The sequence below is a fragment of the Plasmodium brasilianum genome, chromosome 11 (assembly GCF_023973825.1).
Source record: "Plasmodium brasilianum strain Bolivian I chromosome 11, whole genome shotgun sequence".
Classification (NCBI taxonomy): Eukaryota; Apicomplexa; class Aconoidasida; order Haemosporida; family Plasmodiidae; genus Plasmodium; species Plasmodium brasilianum.
Genome location: NC_090124.1, coordinates 902964 through 920320, shown reverse-complemented (window position 1 = coordinate 920320; position 17357 = coordinate 902964). Strand labels below are relative to the sequence as shown.

The 17357-nt window shown below is 27.3% G+C and overlaps 4 protein-coding genes across 4 annotated transcripts; 3 read left to right on the top strand and 1 right to left on the bottom strand.

Annotated features, from left to right (window-relative positions):
• Positions 1–2884: 2884 nt before the first annotated feature.
• On the top strand, positions 2885–6495 carry MKS88_003665 (deubiquitinating enzyme MINDY; the record flags this gene model as incomplete). The annotated part of the gene is made up of 2 exons (XM_067216777.1): positions 2885–2992; positions 4030–6495. 2 exons carry the CDS (start codon positions 2885–2887, stop codon positions 6493–6495), a joined length of 2574 nt encoding a protein of 857 aa, XP_067072477.1.
• A 2713-nt stretch (positions 6496–9208) lies between these two features.
• Positions 9209–11383, top strand: MKS88_003664 (bifunctional methylenetetrahydrofolate dehydrogenase/cyclohydrolase; the record flags this gene model as incomplete). Its single annotated transcript, XM_067216775.1, has 1 exon — positions 9209–11383. The coding sequence occupies one exon, from the start codon at positions 9209–9211 to the stop codon at positions 11381–11383; it is 2175 nt and encodes a 724-aa protein (XP_067072476.1).
• A 2199-nt stretch (positions 11384–13582) lies between these two features.
• Positions 13583–15184, bottom strand: MKS88_003663 (TPH domain-containing protein; the record flags this gene model as incomplete). Its single annotated transcript, XM_067216774.1, has 4 exons — positions 13583–13601; positions 13711–14007; positions 14403–14668; positions 15170–15184. The coding sequence occupies 4 exons, from the start codon at positions 15182–15184 to the stop codon at positions 13583–13585; spliced, it is 597 nt and encodes a 198-aa protein (XP_067072475.1).
• Positions 15185–15302: 118 nt separating this feature from the next.
• MKS88_003662 (TPH domain-containing protein) lies at positions 15303–17340 on the top strand (the record flags this gene model as incomplete). The annotated part of the gene is made up of 7 exons (XM_067216773.1): positions 15303–15434; positions 15602–15767; positions 16014–16056; positions 16172–16333; positions 16466–16571; positions 16908–16991; positions 17227–17340. The coding sequence occupies 7 exons, from the start codon at positions 15303–15305 to the stop codon at positions 17338–17340; spliced, it is 807 nt and encodes a 268-aa protein (XP_067072474.1).
• Positions 17341–17357: the final 17 nt, after the last annotated feature.

Below are 17357 nucleotides of genomic sequence, written 5' to 3'. Positions count from 1 at the left end.
TTTTCATCGGGGGGTGTTTGATGGAATGATGAATTGAGGCGGAATTTACTTCTTCCCTTTACGTGTGGGCGTTTGTCTCGTATTTTTTTCTGTTTGTTGCATTTTCACGCAGTCATCAAAGATTTAAAAATATATATGAGTATGCAAGTAGTGGGTATGCTGTAGTACATATGTATATGTATGTATATGTAAAACATTTTTGAGAAGATCCTAATTTTTCCCCATACTACATATTCCGTTCTTAAGCGTACTTTTTAAATGGATAAGTAGAAAACGTGCATCGATGAATTTTTTTTATTAACAATTTTTTAATCATTTGTTTTAGTACATATTCGGTAGATGTACATGTGAATATGTATGTGCATACGTATGTGTGTATGTATGTGTATACATATATATAGGTATGTTTGTGTACATACGCGTCTTTGTACATGCGAATGCGCCTGCTATATATAAATGCTTATGTTTTTTTAAAATAACTAGGTGTATATCTATCTTTGGCCAAAATTTTCGTTGTTTCATTCGTTGATTATTTTAAAGAACACATGTTTACTAAACTGACATATTTGCATACGTGCATAAATATCAGTGTTAATGTTTTTTGTTTCACTGATAGTCTTTTCAACGAATTATATCTTTTTTTCTTTTTTTTTTTATATAAATCATGAAAAAGTTTTAACAGATTCACACATGATGCTTTTCGTTTAACAAATACCAATTGACACTCCATGATTTTGTGTTACGTCTCCTTTTTTTTTTTTTTTTTTGGCTATTATTTTGAAGTGGAATCCTGAGCATATCAAACGCATTTTAATTTATAAATACAAAACTGTTGATTAGCAAAACAGGAAATACCACATTAAGTAATATACATACATCCATACATACACATATATAAACGTATATATATCTTTACAAGTACATGAATATTACAAAAACGCATAATTAACTTCCAAATAACAGTACAAGTATCCCATATGACCATTTATTTAAAGTTACATATCTACAATATAATAAAAGGGATATTCACTTTTTTTCTATTTTTAAAATAAATTATCCCAATTTATTTTAATTATTGTACGGCAAATGTACATGGAAAACCGAAATCCAACCACTTACTGTTCCTTAATGAATTGAAAAAGGTTGCATTTTTTGTCGTACCGCTAGATAGGGTTACACATTCGTACATACATACATACATACATACATACATATATGTATATATATATAATAGTATGCTTTTGTAAAATATTTTTAACTCTGCATTTTTGTTCATCATATAATTAACGGATAAGCATATTTTAATTTGCGCCTAAGAAAAGCATCTTAAACTTCTTTCATATTATTCTGTACAGTATATATACATGTATATATGCATAATTAGGTATGTATAATAATGTAAGCATAATTGTATACGTACAATTTTATGTGTACAATTACATACGTACAGTTATAAAATTTTTTTACCCATTTAAAATACGTCTTTTTTATTCTTCTGATCATTGTCATTATGTCTTTGTATCTTCCTCTACGTTAATATATCATCATTACCAACTGAAGCAAAATGAAAAAAAAAAAGGAAAAGAATAAATTTATTTTTTACTTTACTACAATTCGAATTTTTACTATAAAAAAAAAAAAATTTTACTTAAAAAATTTACAAATGATTTAAAAAATAAATTTTTAATGATAAAGAAATACATGCTAAAAAATGTACTAAACAGTATGCTAAAAAATATGCGAAAAAAAATGGGTTTTGTTTTATAATTGAGTATTCATGAAATGAAGAAAATATACGAAGAGAATATAAAATGAACTCGAATAGCATTATTCATATTGTATAATTATGTTCTTCATGTATATTTGTATTTATATGCATTTACATATATGCGCGTTTAACTTATTTATATATGCATACTAGTACAATTTTGACGAATTTATGTATACATATGTGTATATATAATTAATTTATATAAGTACGCTTTAATGCATTCATATTACATGCGCGTTTAACACATTCTTATGTATTAATGCAATTTGTTTTTTCTAAATTGCTACTGTGAAAGGAAAAAGTAAAGGCAGTGATGTTACACCATGATACTTTACATTTTTCTGCTTTTATATTTTTATTTATTTATATTTTTTTTTTTTTTTTTTTTTTTCCCTTATTTATCCCTTTTGTAGTAATAAATGAAAAAGTAACAGTTTAATTTACAGTCATTACATTAAATGATAATTTTCGTGAGAACATGAGGAATTTTTGTGCACACACGTAGTATATATATTAAGTAGTATTTTGAAAAAATTAAAATAAGCTATAATAATATAATTAAAATGAAATAACTTTTTATATACTTATGCAATTTGTACAAATAAATATTTCATTTTTATACTCAAATATATAAATTATGAACTTACTCTAAAAGGAAATGGAAAAGAAAAAGGAATAAAAAAAGAAAAAAAAAAAAAAAAAAAAAAAAAAAAAAAAAAAAAAAAAAAAAAAAAAAAAAAAAAAAAAAAAAAAAAAAAAAAAAAAAAAAAAAAAAAAAAAAAAAAAAAAAAAAAAAAAAAGAATATAAAAGAAAAAGAATAAAAAAGAAAAAGAATAAAAAAGAAAAAGAATAAAAAAGAAAAAGAATAAAAAAGAAAAAGAATAAAAAAAAGAAAAAGAATAAATTTCACGAAAAATATCACAATAATAGGAGTACTAATAATAGTAACAAAAGGAAGAGGCCATTATGCATTATTCAGTATTCAAACGATAAAAAAAAAAAAGAAGAAATTTTACAAAAAAGATGTACAAAAAGATATGCAAAAATAATATACATATTTTTGTTTAAATTAATATATTCTGTATAAAAATAAATTTTAAACAAGTTCAAAAATGAAAACAAATGAAGAACTGTTACGAAAGGAAGAAGAGGACATTTCCAGAACAATAGCCCTATCGCTAGAAGAATATCACGCTGCGCAAAATAAAAATAAGGATAAAGTAAATACATACATAAATGTATGTGTGCATATTCGCAATACATGAACATATTCGTATGCTCATACGTATATACACATGTACATATATGCATATACATATACGCACACATATACACATATACACATATACACATATACACATATACACATATACACATATACACATACACACATACACACATACACACATACACATATGTACATATACATACGTGTTGGTATATTTATTGGTTTGTAAAATTAACGAAGCAAACAATTATATTGCAAACAGAATGATATGAAATGGACATTACTTGAACTTCAACAAATATGCGCGAAACATGTATTACATGTAAACTCCATATAAAAAAAAAAAAATTTTAAATAAATGTGAGTTTTATAACATAAATATTGAGTACATACGAAATGCATATAATATCATGAAAATAAAAAAAAAAAAAAAAGGGAATATAAATATTATGCTTAACCCTTTTGCAATAATCACTGTTCAAATGGAATTATTTTTTTATGCCTATGCATGTTCGAACTAATTTATAACACAAAGAACAACTGTGCGTGTGTTGCAGTTTTGCGCTCCACATATATTTTTTTTTAATCTGCTTTTACGCATTGTTCTGTATATATATATATATATATATATATGTATATGTATATATAATGAATAGTGCTACAGATTCACACCGTTATGTATGAGCGCTACTGTTAATTTCTGGAAAAAAAAAATACAATTTAAGGGGAAAGATGATGAATACGTGAAAATTTATACGCCTTTAAATTTTTTTTTTTTTTTTCTTTATTTTGTGGTTTTTATTTTTTTTTCTATTCTTCTTTTTATGGAACTCTTTTTGTTCCGTTTATCCTTATTTCGCACGGATGCGTATCTTGATAACAAGCGTGTGTATAAATATGTATACATATGTATATATATGTAGATATGCATGCATGTGTACGTATATGTATGTGTATGTTTGCTCTTCCACATTTTCACCCACGGTCTATTCTCATCTTTTTTGGTTCATGCTTTTTTCCCCGGTTCAGGATTTTGAAGTGGATGACGAGAACGATGAATTACTGCAGGAGGCAATACGATTATCCATTTTGGGGTGCAATAAAGAAGAGAACAGAAGTGACGATTGTAATGACAGTTACTACGATTTAGTAAAAAAAAATTTTGATAAAATAAGTTATTACTTATGTAATAGTCATGTGTCTACAAAGAATGAGCATGATGTAATAGATAATAAAATATTCTGGAATGATATATATAAACATTATAAAAATATATATATAATTATAAGGGATTATATGATAAATTTAAATAAAAGAAATGAAAAGTTGAATGAAGAACCAAATGATTCAACATCAAGTAGAGAAGATTATGATAGTGATGACTCAAGTGATTATAGTAATTTATCCTCACTTTCTTGTTGTTCCTTAGAACAAATTAAAAAGACATATAAAAATATAAATTATACTACTAAAGATTATTGTAAATGGTTAAGAAAAGGAAATAGAAGTAAATGTTTGAACGATCATGTATATGTAAATTATTTACTAAAAGAGATGAAATCTTTTGATGATTCAAATACTGTTCATAATTTAGTTTTTGGTGTTAATAATTATAAATATTCAAATAAGCTTGATATAAAAAAATGGTGTAATCATAGTATTTCGTTCTATGAAAATAAAAATATTAATTTTGGACTTCGTCAATTTTTAAGTGGCCCATGTGGTCTTATATCAAGTATTCAAGGATATATTATTATTATTTTGTTGTTTAATTATAAATATCATTTTTTGTGGGAGAACAATTATTTTAATATTTTAAAAACAAATAATGATTTTTTAAATTTTACAAATAATAATCAAAATTATAAAAAAAATTCTACAGATATTGTTAACACTGCAAATCTTGTCAGCAGTGATGGTAAGGATAATGTCTATTTGAATGGACAGTCCTTATCAAATGTTAAGGGAAATGATATATCCATTGTAACCGAACAGAAGGATGACAATCAGGTGAAAAATTGCAGCAATCAGCAGGAGGGGGAAAGGGACGAGCTTAAAGATGTACTGAAGAAGGGAGATGGTACCGGGGTGAGTGGCATGATAAGCGGCAGTATAAAGAGTGGCTGTATAAACGGCGGAGATAAGACTGCCGAAGATGAGTATGACAAGGAATTTTTGCAGTTAGTCCATGAGAATATAAAAGATTTGAAGTATTACTCGTTAGTGGAATCCTTGGCATATATATTATACCAGTGCACGGAAAAATCATACTATATAATAGCTTTCTTATTGCCTGAGTGTTATGATTTCCCATTTTATATGAACAAAAAAAGTTCGGATGAAAACATTATAAGGGATTTAAAGAAAATAAACATATACTACAGAGAATTTAGTAACATAAAAGATGTAATAAAGTTTTATCTTGAGCATTTCATAATATTTTCTAGCTCAACAGGTGTTATATCATTTCTATACTCAGTAATATTAACAAGAGGAATAAATAATATAAAGAATGATATGGATGACACGAATCATCCCTTGATAGGTATATATGGTCATTGTTCTCAAGAGTTAGTGAACCTACTTCTAACCGGTAGAGCTTGTTCTAATGTGTTTGATAACAACAGTGTGATAAATACATTTTCAACGAACGATGTGGATATAAGTATGTACGAAGGTAGTAGCAGCCCCTATTACATGAACAGCGCTAATACAAATACTAATGCGTGCACAAATGTAGGTGCTAATACGAACACAAATGCATGTACAAATACGAGTACTAATAACAGCAATAGTGGTAACAACTGTATGGGCGATTCGAAGTTTTCCAATAGTATAGCAACTGCTCCAAGAACATCGTTCGGGAAAAATAATATAATACTTAAAGGAATAAACAAAAGACCACTTATAGGTTTACTAACAGATTTTGAAGCTTTTAAATATTGTGAAGTTGGTAATTATTATAAGTATCCCATTTATCCTATATGGGTCATTAGCAGTTCGAATCATTATACTGTTTTGTTTTCATTAAATATAAATAATTCTAAATGCACTAGTGAAGAATTGTTTTTAGAAAAATTAAATAAAATATGGAGAAAATATGATAAGGAAAATAATAAATATATATTATCTCATTTTATTCCTCAATTTATTGATGATCTTAATTTAAAAGAAGAACATAGACATATGTTCGACAGTTTTGTAAACGATCTAGATATATTATTATACTCAGAATTCAAATCTTTTTATTTACAACTAAAACAAAAAGATATAAATGATTTAAAAGATTCGGACCCCCCCAAAGAGAAATATTTTTATTTATATGATGCACAAGAAACACCAGAAAAATCGATTCATTACTTTCTTTTGAAGGAAGTAGATCATGATGTATCACATGATAACCACTTGAAATTTTTCAATACCCGATGGCCTAATAACACTGTTGAGATTTTGAATAAAGCCAAAAAGTCTACGAAGCATAAATACCCCGGTTAGCACGTTTGGCTTCTAGCTGCCTGAAGCGAGTGAAGTGGATGAAGAGGGTGAAGCTCCATTTTTCATTAATCCATGCTCTTCATCATAAGTTTCATTAGTGCTTTTTATCAATGTGCCTTGTTACTTCGTTTTCACATTTTGTGCATTCATTTTGCTAATGCGTTTCGTCCATTGCATTTATCCTGTACCTCTCTACTTTTTACCCCTTTCAAAAAATGGGCGATAACTCTCCTAGTGGATTTAAAATAAGTTAAGGATGTGCTGAGGGCAAGTGATGGTGAGTGCCCTTCGTATAGTAGTGCATTTCTTACGAGTAAATTCCATTTTGATTAGTTATTTAGGAGGATTTCAAAGAAATTATTGGTATATTGATGAATGGGTCTATTAGCTAGTCACATATTGCTCCTATATAATTACATATATGTATGTGGTATATGCGTGTGTGGACGTACGTTCGTATCTTCACATGCTCGTAGGGGAAAAGAAAACTGCCTTTTGTTTCTTCAAGTTGCCCATTTTTTAAATTAAATACAAGTACTTTTTAATGCGAATTTTTTTCTCCCTCTTATATTTACCATTTATAAATTATGTTTTTAATAATAATAAAAAAAAAAAAAAAAAAAAAAAAAATATTTTTTTTTTGGTGCCTTTTTTTTTTTCGTCCGCCATTTTTTCCCTTTTTTCGTCTATCCCTCGTTTAACACAAAAATTGAATTAAATTATTTTAAATTGTTGAGATATCTGAAGCGAAACTTTAAAAGTGAACATTCAATTGTGTATGTGTTTAATATTTATGTATGTGCATATGTATGTTTGTATGTGTATGTGTGCGTATAAATGCGTTTGCACACAATGAACCTGCGCATGCATATGCCTTCATGAGCTCATTTACCTATTTACACACCGGCATTATTTACATTTTTGTAGTCATTTTGTTAATAGATGTATAGTATGTTGGTTAATAAAATTTTTGCTCAATATGAACCGAAAAAAGGAAAGCAAAAAAAAAGTTTCTTAAAATGGTGTAGGAATGTAAACGTAATTTTCTACAAAATGGAAGTGAATACACGTGGCTCGGCTTATACGAGAGCATCCATTGTAAAATTGTACACACATATGCATAGCTTCACTTATGCAGGAAAAAGAGGGAAATATATGGAGAAATGTGAAAAATAAACGACTTACAGCGTTTTAAATGAAATGGAAAGGTACATAATTCAAAAAAAAAAAAAAAAAAAAAAAAATTTAATTAACTTGTTTTACTCTAACAAGTGTAATAATAATTAATTTGAAATGCATTATTTTGTAAAGAATATTAATTTATGCAAAAAAAGCATTGCTAGCTTTATCACTTTAATGAATGTAAATAAAATATTCAAAGCAGTTGCATAATACGGAACAAAATAATTCTGTAGAATTAATCAACTATTGTACTTAGTATTTTTTTTTTTTTTTTTATTTTCCCTTAGAGTGTTATGTTAATTTTGCTATGCATTTATGTACTTAAGCGTGAAGAAAAAAAAAAAAAAAAAGAAAAGAAAAGAAAAGAAAAGAAAAGGAAAGAAAAAGAAATAAAAAAGAGAAAAAAATGAATGCAATTAGGCATGTATAATTCATGTTTAGCCAGAAACATCATCATTATGTACCATAAAAAGGTAAGCCATGTGTTAAGTAAAACAAAAAAAAAATAAAATAATATGTGTGATAAACAGAAGTTTATACAACAAATACTCTTTACATATAGATTATTCCTTAATAATTTTATTCATATTTTATTTGTGTCGAATATTTCCAAATGTTTCATTAATATTATCTTCTTATTAATACGGAAAAGTGGGTGAAAATGGCTGATTTTTCAATGCCATCAGTCGAAGCATTTCTTTGTGGTAACCCCCATCGAATATGTAGATATAATTTAATGCAGGCAGAAGAAAAAAAAAAAAAAATAAAGCAGCATGGAGATTGAATAAATAAACCATATTATCTTTATGCGTGTCGTTCAAGCGGTATACATAAATACTTGGTTCAAGATTTAAATATGTGTGCACAAGAGCATATAACTTAAAATGTAGAAGCCTATAAAGGCAGAGCGAAAATCTCTAATGGTGTTGTATTTTAAGGTATATATAAAGCAATTATTTTATTTTATTTTTTATTTTTTTTTTTTTCTTTTACTCACGTTCTGCTCATCATTCGTTCTTGTAATATAGATGTACAGAATATGCAGCAAAAGTAGCCACCAAATTAGAGCAAACGTCAATATGAGCTTGGTAGTTTTTGTCCTTCCGCATTTTATTTTATTATTACATTATTCCATTATTTCGTTATTTCTTTATTTCGTTATTTCTTTATTTCGTTATTCCTTTATTTCGTTATTTCTTTATTTTGTTATTCCTTTATTTCGTTATTCCTTTATTTCGTTATTCCTTTATTTCGTTATTCCTTTATTTCGTTATTCCTTTATTTCGTTATTTCTTTATTTCGTTATTCCTTTATTTCGTTATTCCTTTATTTCGTTATTCCTTTATTTCGTTATTCCTTTATTTCGTTATTTCTTTATTTCGTTATTTCTTTATTTCGTTATTTCTTTATTTCGTTATTCCTTTATTTCGTTATTTCTTTATTTCGTTATTTCATTATTTGTTATTTCATTATTTGTTATTTCATTATTTTTTTTTTTTATTTTTCAATTATTTATTTTGATTATAGCAGCATGAGTTGTATATGTTTAAATGGGCACTACGTGGCTGAAAAAATTGACCAGCTGGTTTTCCAAAGAATAGCACATGAGAAGAAGAAAAAAGCAGATAAGAATAATACATTGTCGAAAAGAAAGAAGTTGTTTATCATTTACTCAAACCATGTAACAACATATTCTTATTTATATATAATATTAAAGAAAAGCATTTATTTAAATGCAGATATAATTTTTGCACTTGTAAAGGTTCACAGAAATTTTAACCAAATCAGATTAACAAAATTGATAGAAAAAATAAACAAAAGAGGAGAAAGTACATCACTGCTTATTTTATCTCCATTATGTCATCATATAAATAAGTGTTTTGTATCTAGGTTTATACAAGAAGGGAAGGATATAGACGCTTCCAGTTATGAAGCTATTTTAAGACTGCTCAGGGTAAGTAGGAAATGTGTTATTCCCCCTCTGACTAGGCCAGAAGAAGCTCCCTGTGAAACGATGGGAACTACCGTTGCAGTTTCCACCACTACTGTTGCTGTTAGAAGTGGCTTCGTACAGCCCTTGTTTTATGTAGCAAGAATTGTGCAGAATTTTTACGTACATTTTTTGGGTTATCTTTTACAGTTTCTCTTGGCTATCTGCTATACTTTGATGATAAAGAAGGAAGAGTGTATCTCGGTAAAATTAATAGCAAGTGCTCTAATGAATAACAGCCGAAATGTTAAACTGGGAAAAACGGAAAGGTCCAAGGACATAAGTGCTGCCCAGTATAATTACTACGAAAGATCATACATTATTAATAATAATGGTAGTACCAGTCATAGCAGTAGTTCCAGTCATAGCAGTAGTGCTAGTCATAGCAGTAGTGCTAGTCATAGCACTAGTACCAGTAATTACAGTAGTAAAAATCGTAACAGAAGTAAAAATCGTAACAGAAGTAAAAATCGTAACAGAAGTAAAAATCGTAACAGTAGTAAAAATCATAACAGTAATAATGACAGCCCTTGTAAGAATTGTCCGAACGAAGGAGATGAATTAATATATGGTTACTTGAAAGATACCATTAGGTACAACATTCCTTGCTGCATCCACTCTGTCCTTTTGTTCATCAAGTACTATAATATTCATATTCAAAATAAGAACATAATAATTCTTAACAATAACATAAATATTTTCATGACATTATTTATTTTGTTTTTCCGAAAGGACATATCAACCACTGTTTATGATCCAATAAGTGGGGATATATTATGTACGTATAATAAAAAGGAAGGAGGAAATAATTTTTTCTTTAAAATAAATAAAAAGAAATTATATATAAAAGACGAAAATGATCTTAAATATAATTTTTCCATTTTTGTCAATTATTATATAACAAGAGGTATGAAGTACACACAATGTAGTAAGCTAAATATGTTAGTTGAGAAAAATATGAAAAAAAAAATAATTAAAAATGCGGATATTATAATAATTGGTGTTGGCTGCTTTAACATTTTGAAAAAGGATTATATAAAACAGAATGCTATTATTCTGGATCTAGGTATTAACTTAGTACCCTATCATCACAATGATAATAGAGACAATGACAAAATGAAGGAAAACTCAACTGCGGGTGTCAAGAGGAGAGGAATGAACAACAGTACATATCATTTAGATACATCCTTTGTTACAATAAGGAAAAATAAATACAAACTACGAAAGTATGCACGCAGAAATTTAAGAGGAAGTGAAAGTGCTACGCAGAATGATAATAAAAGTATAGTGGAAGCTGCTAACACAAAGGGGGAAAAAACTAATTTTTATCTTGTCCAAAAAAAAGTGCGACCTTTTATGGTAAGAACATGTGTGTTCCCTCTACGCATACTTTTTTTTTTTAAAAATAGGAAAAAAAAAAAAAAAAAAAAAAAAAATATAATGAACTACTTACCTAATGCTCTACTTTTAAAAGACAATAAATCGAAGCAAAATTTTGTTGCTAGTTTAGCAAAATTTTTACACAAATATGAAATTATTGGTGATGCTGATATGGGATGTAAAAAGAAGTGCTCTCTGATTTCGAGCGTTCCAGGAGGATTAGGTCCCATCACCACATCTATGTTGTTTTATAATTTATATTTTAAAAGGAAAATGGAAAAGGGAAGAAGTGGAAGAAGTGGAAGAAGTGGAAGGGGGAGGAGGGGCGACGCATGACCCCTCCTATCCCTGTTGTATATCATTTGGTTATGGACTTAGAATTATTTTGCTCTTCATTTGACAGTTCTATTCTGTACCCCTTGTACAAAAATAAAGACTGTATTGTTGTCCTTATTACTATTACTGATAATACTACTAGTAGTATTAATACTATTTTTATGTTTTATTATTATTTTTTTTTTTTTTTTTTGTGAGAACGTGTGTGCATCACGCCTTTTTAAAACCCCTTTTAACTTAATAATTAAATACCGCTTTTTTCCCTTAACGCACTTTTCGTCTTAGTCACTTTATACTATATATGGAGAATTTATTTTTTAAATATCTGCTTCACTGCTGTCTTCAAATTATGTTCCCATGAGCATGATTATGTATATATGTACGTACATATATATATATACGTATATACATACATCCATACATCCATACATCCATACATCCTTACATCCATACATCCATACATCCTTACATCCATACATCCATACATCCTTACATCCTTACATCCTTACATCCTTACATACGTACGTACATTCACGTTTTTTATAATTTGTCATTTTAAGAGACCCAATTTTGGGACTTGTTTTGCACCGCACATTACCCTTTAAAAGTAGAAGAAAAATTTAGGCATTTCCTTGTTCATAATTGTTAATATGCGATTAGACAATTATTTTTATTTGTTTTTGTTTGGATCAATTTGTTTTGTTCTGTTCCTTCTTACTGATAGTGAAGAAGATATTCATATTTTGGTGGTGAGAATTTTCTTTGATAAAGACTTTGCATATTAAGAAGAAGACTACTCCTACACTTTCTCCTTCTCTATCTCTTTCTTTCTTTTTCTTTTTTTTTTTTTTTTTTTTTTTAAAAAGTTTGTCTATCTAAATGTTTTTCCCCGAGGAAGGTTTATTCGTGTGTGCAAAAAAAAAAAATAAAAAAAAAAAAAATAGAACAAAAAATTGAACAAAATTTGCTAAAATATTTTTAGCTACAAAAAAAAAAAAAAAAAAAAAAAATTTGCTATAAAACTTTTAGCTATATAAAAAAAAAATAATAATAAATAAAAAGGAATTAATTGTATTTATCACATAGATTTGGTCCTACTTAAAAGACAGAGTAATATAACAATAAAAATTACAACACAGATATGTAATACTATACATATTTACTTAATTGTGTGTAACTATTTTGCTTTTATCATTTTTGTATTTGAAATGTTCACAAAGGGGGACTTCTATGATTGGGTAGTTGAAAAGAAGTTTGAAAAGTCAGAAGGATAAAAAAAAAAAAAAAAAAGAAGTTATGAAAAGAAAAATGATAAGACCGGTACTAAGCCAAAAATAAATACCAATTTTCACTCATGTTGTGTATTGAAATCATTTCCAAATAATTAATTTTTTCAAAAATGGGTGAAAGATAGTTATCGTAAAGGGTACAAATTTGTACTTGTATTATACGTATGCACTTATGTAAGGCATACATATATTGATCTTTTTTTTTTTTCTTTTCATTTCTTTTCTCTCTCAGTGTCCTAAGTAGATGTTTTAGAACTGAGAAACATAGAACTTGAAGACATATCAGTTCTATAGACAAAATGAAAAAATGAAAAAAATTTGTTCGCGCTTATACTTATGCGCTTATTGGTTCGTAAATTCTTCCGTATATTCGTTCATTTCTCCCATTTACCCATCTATTCATTTATAATTTCTTTTTTTTTTTTTTTTTTTCTCATTTTTAAGTTTTTTTCTATTTTGAAGGAATTCATTTTCCTTTCAATTCACACTTACAAAAATTTTTCTTTTTTTTTTTTTTTTTTTTTTTTTTGTATACGCACAATTTGGAATAGGCTTCAAAAATAATCTTTTTTCTGGCTCCTTTTTTGCTCTTTTTTGGCTTTTTTTTTTTTTTTCTCCCTATGATGCCAATTTTCTTTCTATTTTTATTTTATTTTATTTTTTCTTCCTTTCCTGCCCTAATATAATCATTACAAAGCACAAAAATAACAAACCAATTTACCATATCAAAATCATTTTGGCTCAAAATGTACTATTAAATATGTATGCATGTACATATACATACAAATACGTACACACTTCTGAAATGCATGCATATGTGCTACACTTGTGAATGTAGTAAAATACATTCATTGTAAAGAAAAACAAAAATAAAAAAAAAAAAAACGAAACGAAACGAAACGAAATGAATTTAAGCCGTAATCTTTTGCCTAAATTAAAAAAGAAGAAGAAAAAAAAAAAGGAGAATAAATTACTAGACGAGGAGTTAAACAAGATAGAGGAGGTGTTTATTGAACGAAATATGTATATCTGTGTTACGTGTTCCTTGAGAGAAAAAAACAATTATTATTATTGCTATTACTACTGCTATTACTATTATTGCCATTACTACTGCTATTACTATTATTGCCATTACTACTGCTATTACTATTATTGCCATTACTACTGCTATTACTATTATTGCCACTACTACTGCTATTACTACTATTGCCATTACTACTGCTATTACTACTATTGCCATTACTACTGCTATTACTACTATTGCCATTACTACTGCTATTACTACTATTGCCATTACTACTGCTATTACTACTATTGCCATTACTACTGCTATTACTACTGTTTCATTTATTATGGTTGTTGCTGTTGTTTACTTCATCTTTTTTCTTTTTTTCCTTCCCTTTAAATGCAGAAATGGTTTAAGACAGACCGCGCAACAGACAAGGAAACAGCGGCATTATCACAAAGAGAAGTGATATTTAAAACAAAAAAAAAAATTTCATATATAGTTTACAGAAAAACGGCTGAACATATACATCCATAATTCCGTGTCAAAGTTATCCTTGTCTCTTTTTCCTTTTTTCAAAGGAAATTTTAGAATTTATACAAAAACAAGATGAGTTCAAAAATATAAAGAAAACATGTCCTGATGAAGAGGAAGTACGTGCACAAATACAATGCAAAAACGAAACGAATAATTGTTAACTTTTTATGTTATTCGAATTGTGTACCTCGAAAAGAATAAACTCTTCTTTACTTTCTCTTTTACTTTCTCTTTTACTTTTTCTTTTACTTTCTCTTTTACTTTTACTTTTACTTTCTCTTTTATTTTCTCTTTTACTTTCTCTTTTACTTTCTCTTTTATTTTCTCTTTTACTTTATCTTTTACTTTCTCTTTTACTTTCTCTTTTACTTTCTCTTTTACTTTCTCTTTTATTTTCTCTTTTACTTTCTCTTTTACCTTCTCTTTTATTTTCTCTTTTACTTTCTCTTTTTCCTTTTAATTTTCAAGGCACCGAAAGAAAAGAAAAAGACGAGAATTATAAAAAATGATAAGGATTTATTAAAAGAGTTACAAAAGCAAATTGACGAGAAAAAGTTAAAATTAAAAAATAATGCTTTAAGCAAATGGGGAAAGCACTACGCATATACATATATATGTATATTGTATATGTATATGTATATGTATATATGTATATGTATATATGTATATGTATATATGTATATATGTATATATGTATATGTATATATGTATATATGTATATGTATATATGTATATATGTATATGTATATATGTATATGTATATATGTATATGTATATATGTATATATGTATATGTATATATGTATATATGTATATGTATATATGTATATATGTATATGTATATGTATATATGTATATATGTATATGTATATATGTATATGTATGTATATATATGTACATGTGTGTAAACTCATGAGTGTGCGCATTTGCGTGTAGGGTCGTTCAAGGGGGGTACACCCCAATGTTCCATTCATGCATGCTATATATATATATGCTACCCATCGTATGTACAATTAAAGTACTAACAATTCTGCATTATGACATAATATACATTTAGGCTCGAAAAAGAAGAACAAAATAAAGAAAACATGAAAAGAGAAGAAATTGAAACTATTTACTTGTCAAATCTAGAGAAAAAGCAAAAAGAAGATGAAAAAAATATTATTTTAAAAAATAAGGAAAGCGCGTTAATCTTAAAAAATCAGATTCAGGAAAATTTTGTACAAAAAAAAAAAAAAACAAATTAAAAAAATGATACATATAAAATAAATATATAGTTACAAATGAGAAAAACTCTGGTCAAAAGAGCGTCTAATTCGTAGTTCTATACATGGTGCAAAAGTGCTATACTGATATAAATGCGAATATGTTCTTTGCTGATGAATAGATAAAGAAACAAGAAGAAGAAAGATTAAAAATAATAGAAGGAAAACTAATGCAAAAGCAGTTTGAAAAAAATAAAATTGAAGAGTTAGAAAAAAGAAAAGAAAAAATAGAAGAGCAAAAAGTTTTGTACAATTACATTTTGGAAAGCAACCAGAAACACATTGAAAGTAATAGACACATATGTTTAAAAAAATGAATATACATACATTGTTTCCCAAACATGTACTATTTAGTATATGTTAAAATGAGTAAACAAAGAATAATGTAAACGGTGTAGTGTGGGCACACTTGTACGCTTCTTGTGTGGCGTGTACCTGTGCTTAAAGCAGTATATGCAAATACGAAAAGGCATGTGCTTAATTATAAGCAGGTGTATTTTTATGTGTTCATAATATTATGCACCTTATACACAGGCATAAAGGAGCAGAAGATAGAGGAAAAGCGGAAGGATGCCACGTAAAAAAAAAAGAAAAGCAAAAAAAATAGAGCAACAATTAAACTTCATAATAACGAAGAAAAAGCGTTATTCACACATATCTTTCTGCCATTTTTGTTAAAAAAATAATAACAGATATATACAATATTTGGAGGAAAAGGAAAAGAGAGAAAAAGAATATGAGGAAAAAATTAAAAAGGAAAAAGACGAAAAAGAAAAGGAAATTCATGAAATTAGAATGAAGCAAAAAAAAAATGTGGAACTACAGGCTCACTTCGATGAAATACAAGCAATGAAGTATCAATTTATGCCAAAAGAAAAAAAAAAAAAAAATACACACACACAAACGTACAAAAAAAAATAATATATATTTTTAAATATTTAAATTTATATGGCAACATAAATTTTTTGAAATCTTTTTATTTGAAGGTGGCAAAAAGAAACCAAACGTAAAGAGGAAGAAAAACGAATTTTAGAAGAGGAAGAAAAGAAGAAAAAAATAGAAGAATTAAAAAATGCAAGAATAGTTGCAATGGTAAATTTGTTCAAAATTATATGAAAAAAGAAATTATATGTTATAACATACAGCTTATTTATGAATGTTATACCTGGTATGTGTGTGCGCGGTATATATGTTACAGGTGGTGTGTAATACATGCTACATGCGGTGTGTAATACATGCTACATGCGGTGTGTAATACATGTTACATGCGGTGTGTAATACATGTTACATGCGGTGTGTAATATATGTTACATGCGGTGTGTAATACATGTTACATGCGGTGTGTAATATATGTTACATACCTGTTTGGCACTTTTTTTTAAGCTTATTCGTATATTCCCTTTTTTTCCCTTGAAATATATTTTACAGGAGGAGAAAAAGAAAAAAAAAATTGAGGAACAGGAGGAAGACAAAAAGGAGGCTGAAAATTTGAAGAAAATATATGAACTCCATGTATTCATTATTAGGCAAATTTTGGGGGCGCCACAACAAATATACGCTTTAATATATATACATATATAGTTACCATACGCACACATATATGTATATATATTTATGTATATGTCTAATAATTTATGCTCGTTCTTATGTGTGTGCTTGTATATGCATTTACACATATACACAACAAGGAGCGCAATGAGCGACTTACATTTTCACACTCATGTGCACACCCCTTTCTCGTGTACAGGAAACAGAAAAAAAAGAGGAAGAAGAAAATGAGAAAATAAAAAAGAAAAATTATCACGAAAGTTTAACAAAATTGATTAATTTAAAAAAAAAAAAGGGCAATAAAAAATGTTAAAAATAAAAAAAAAACAG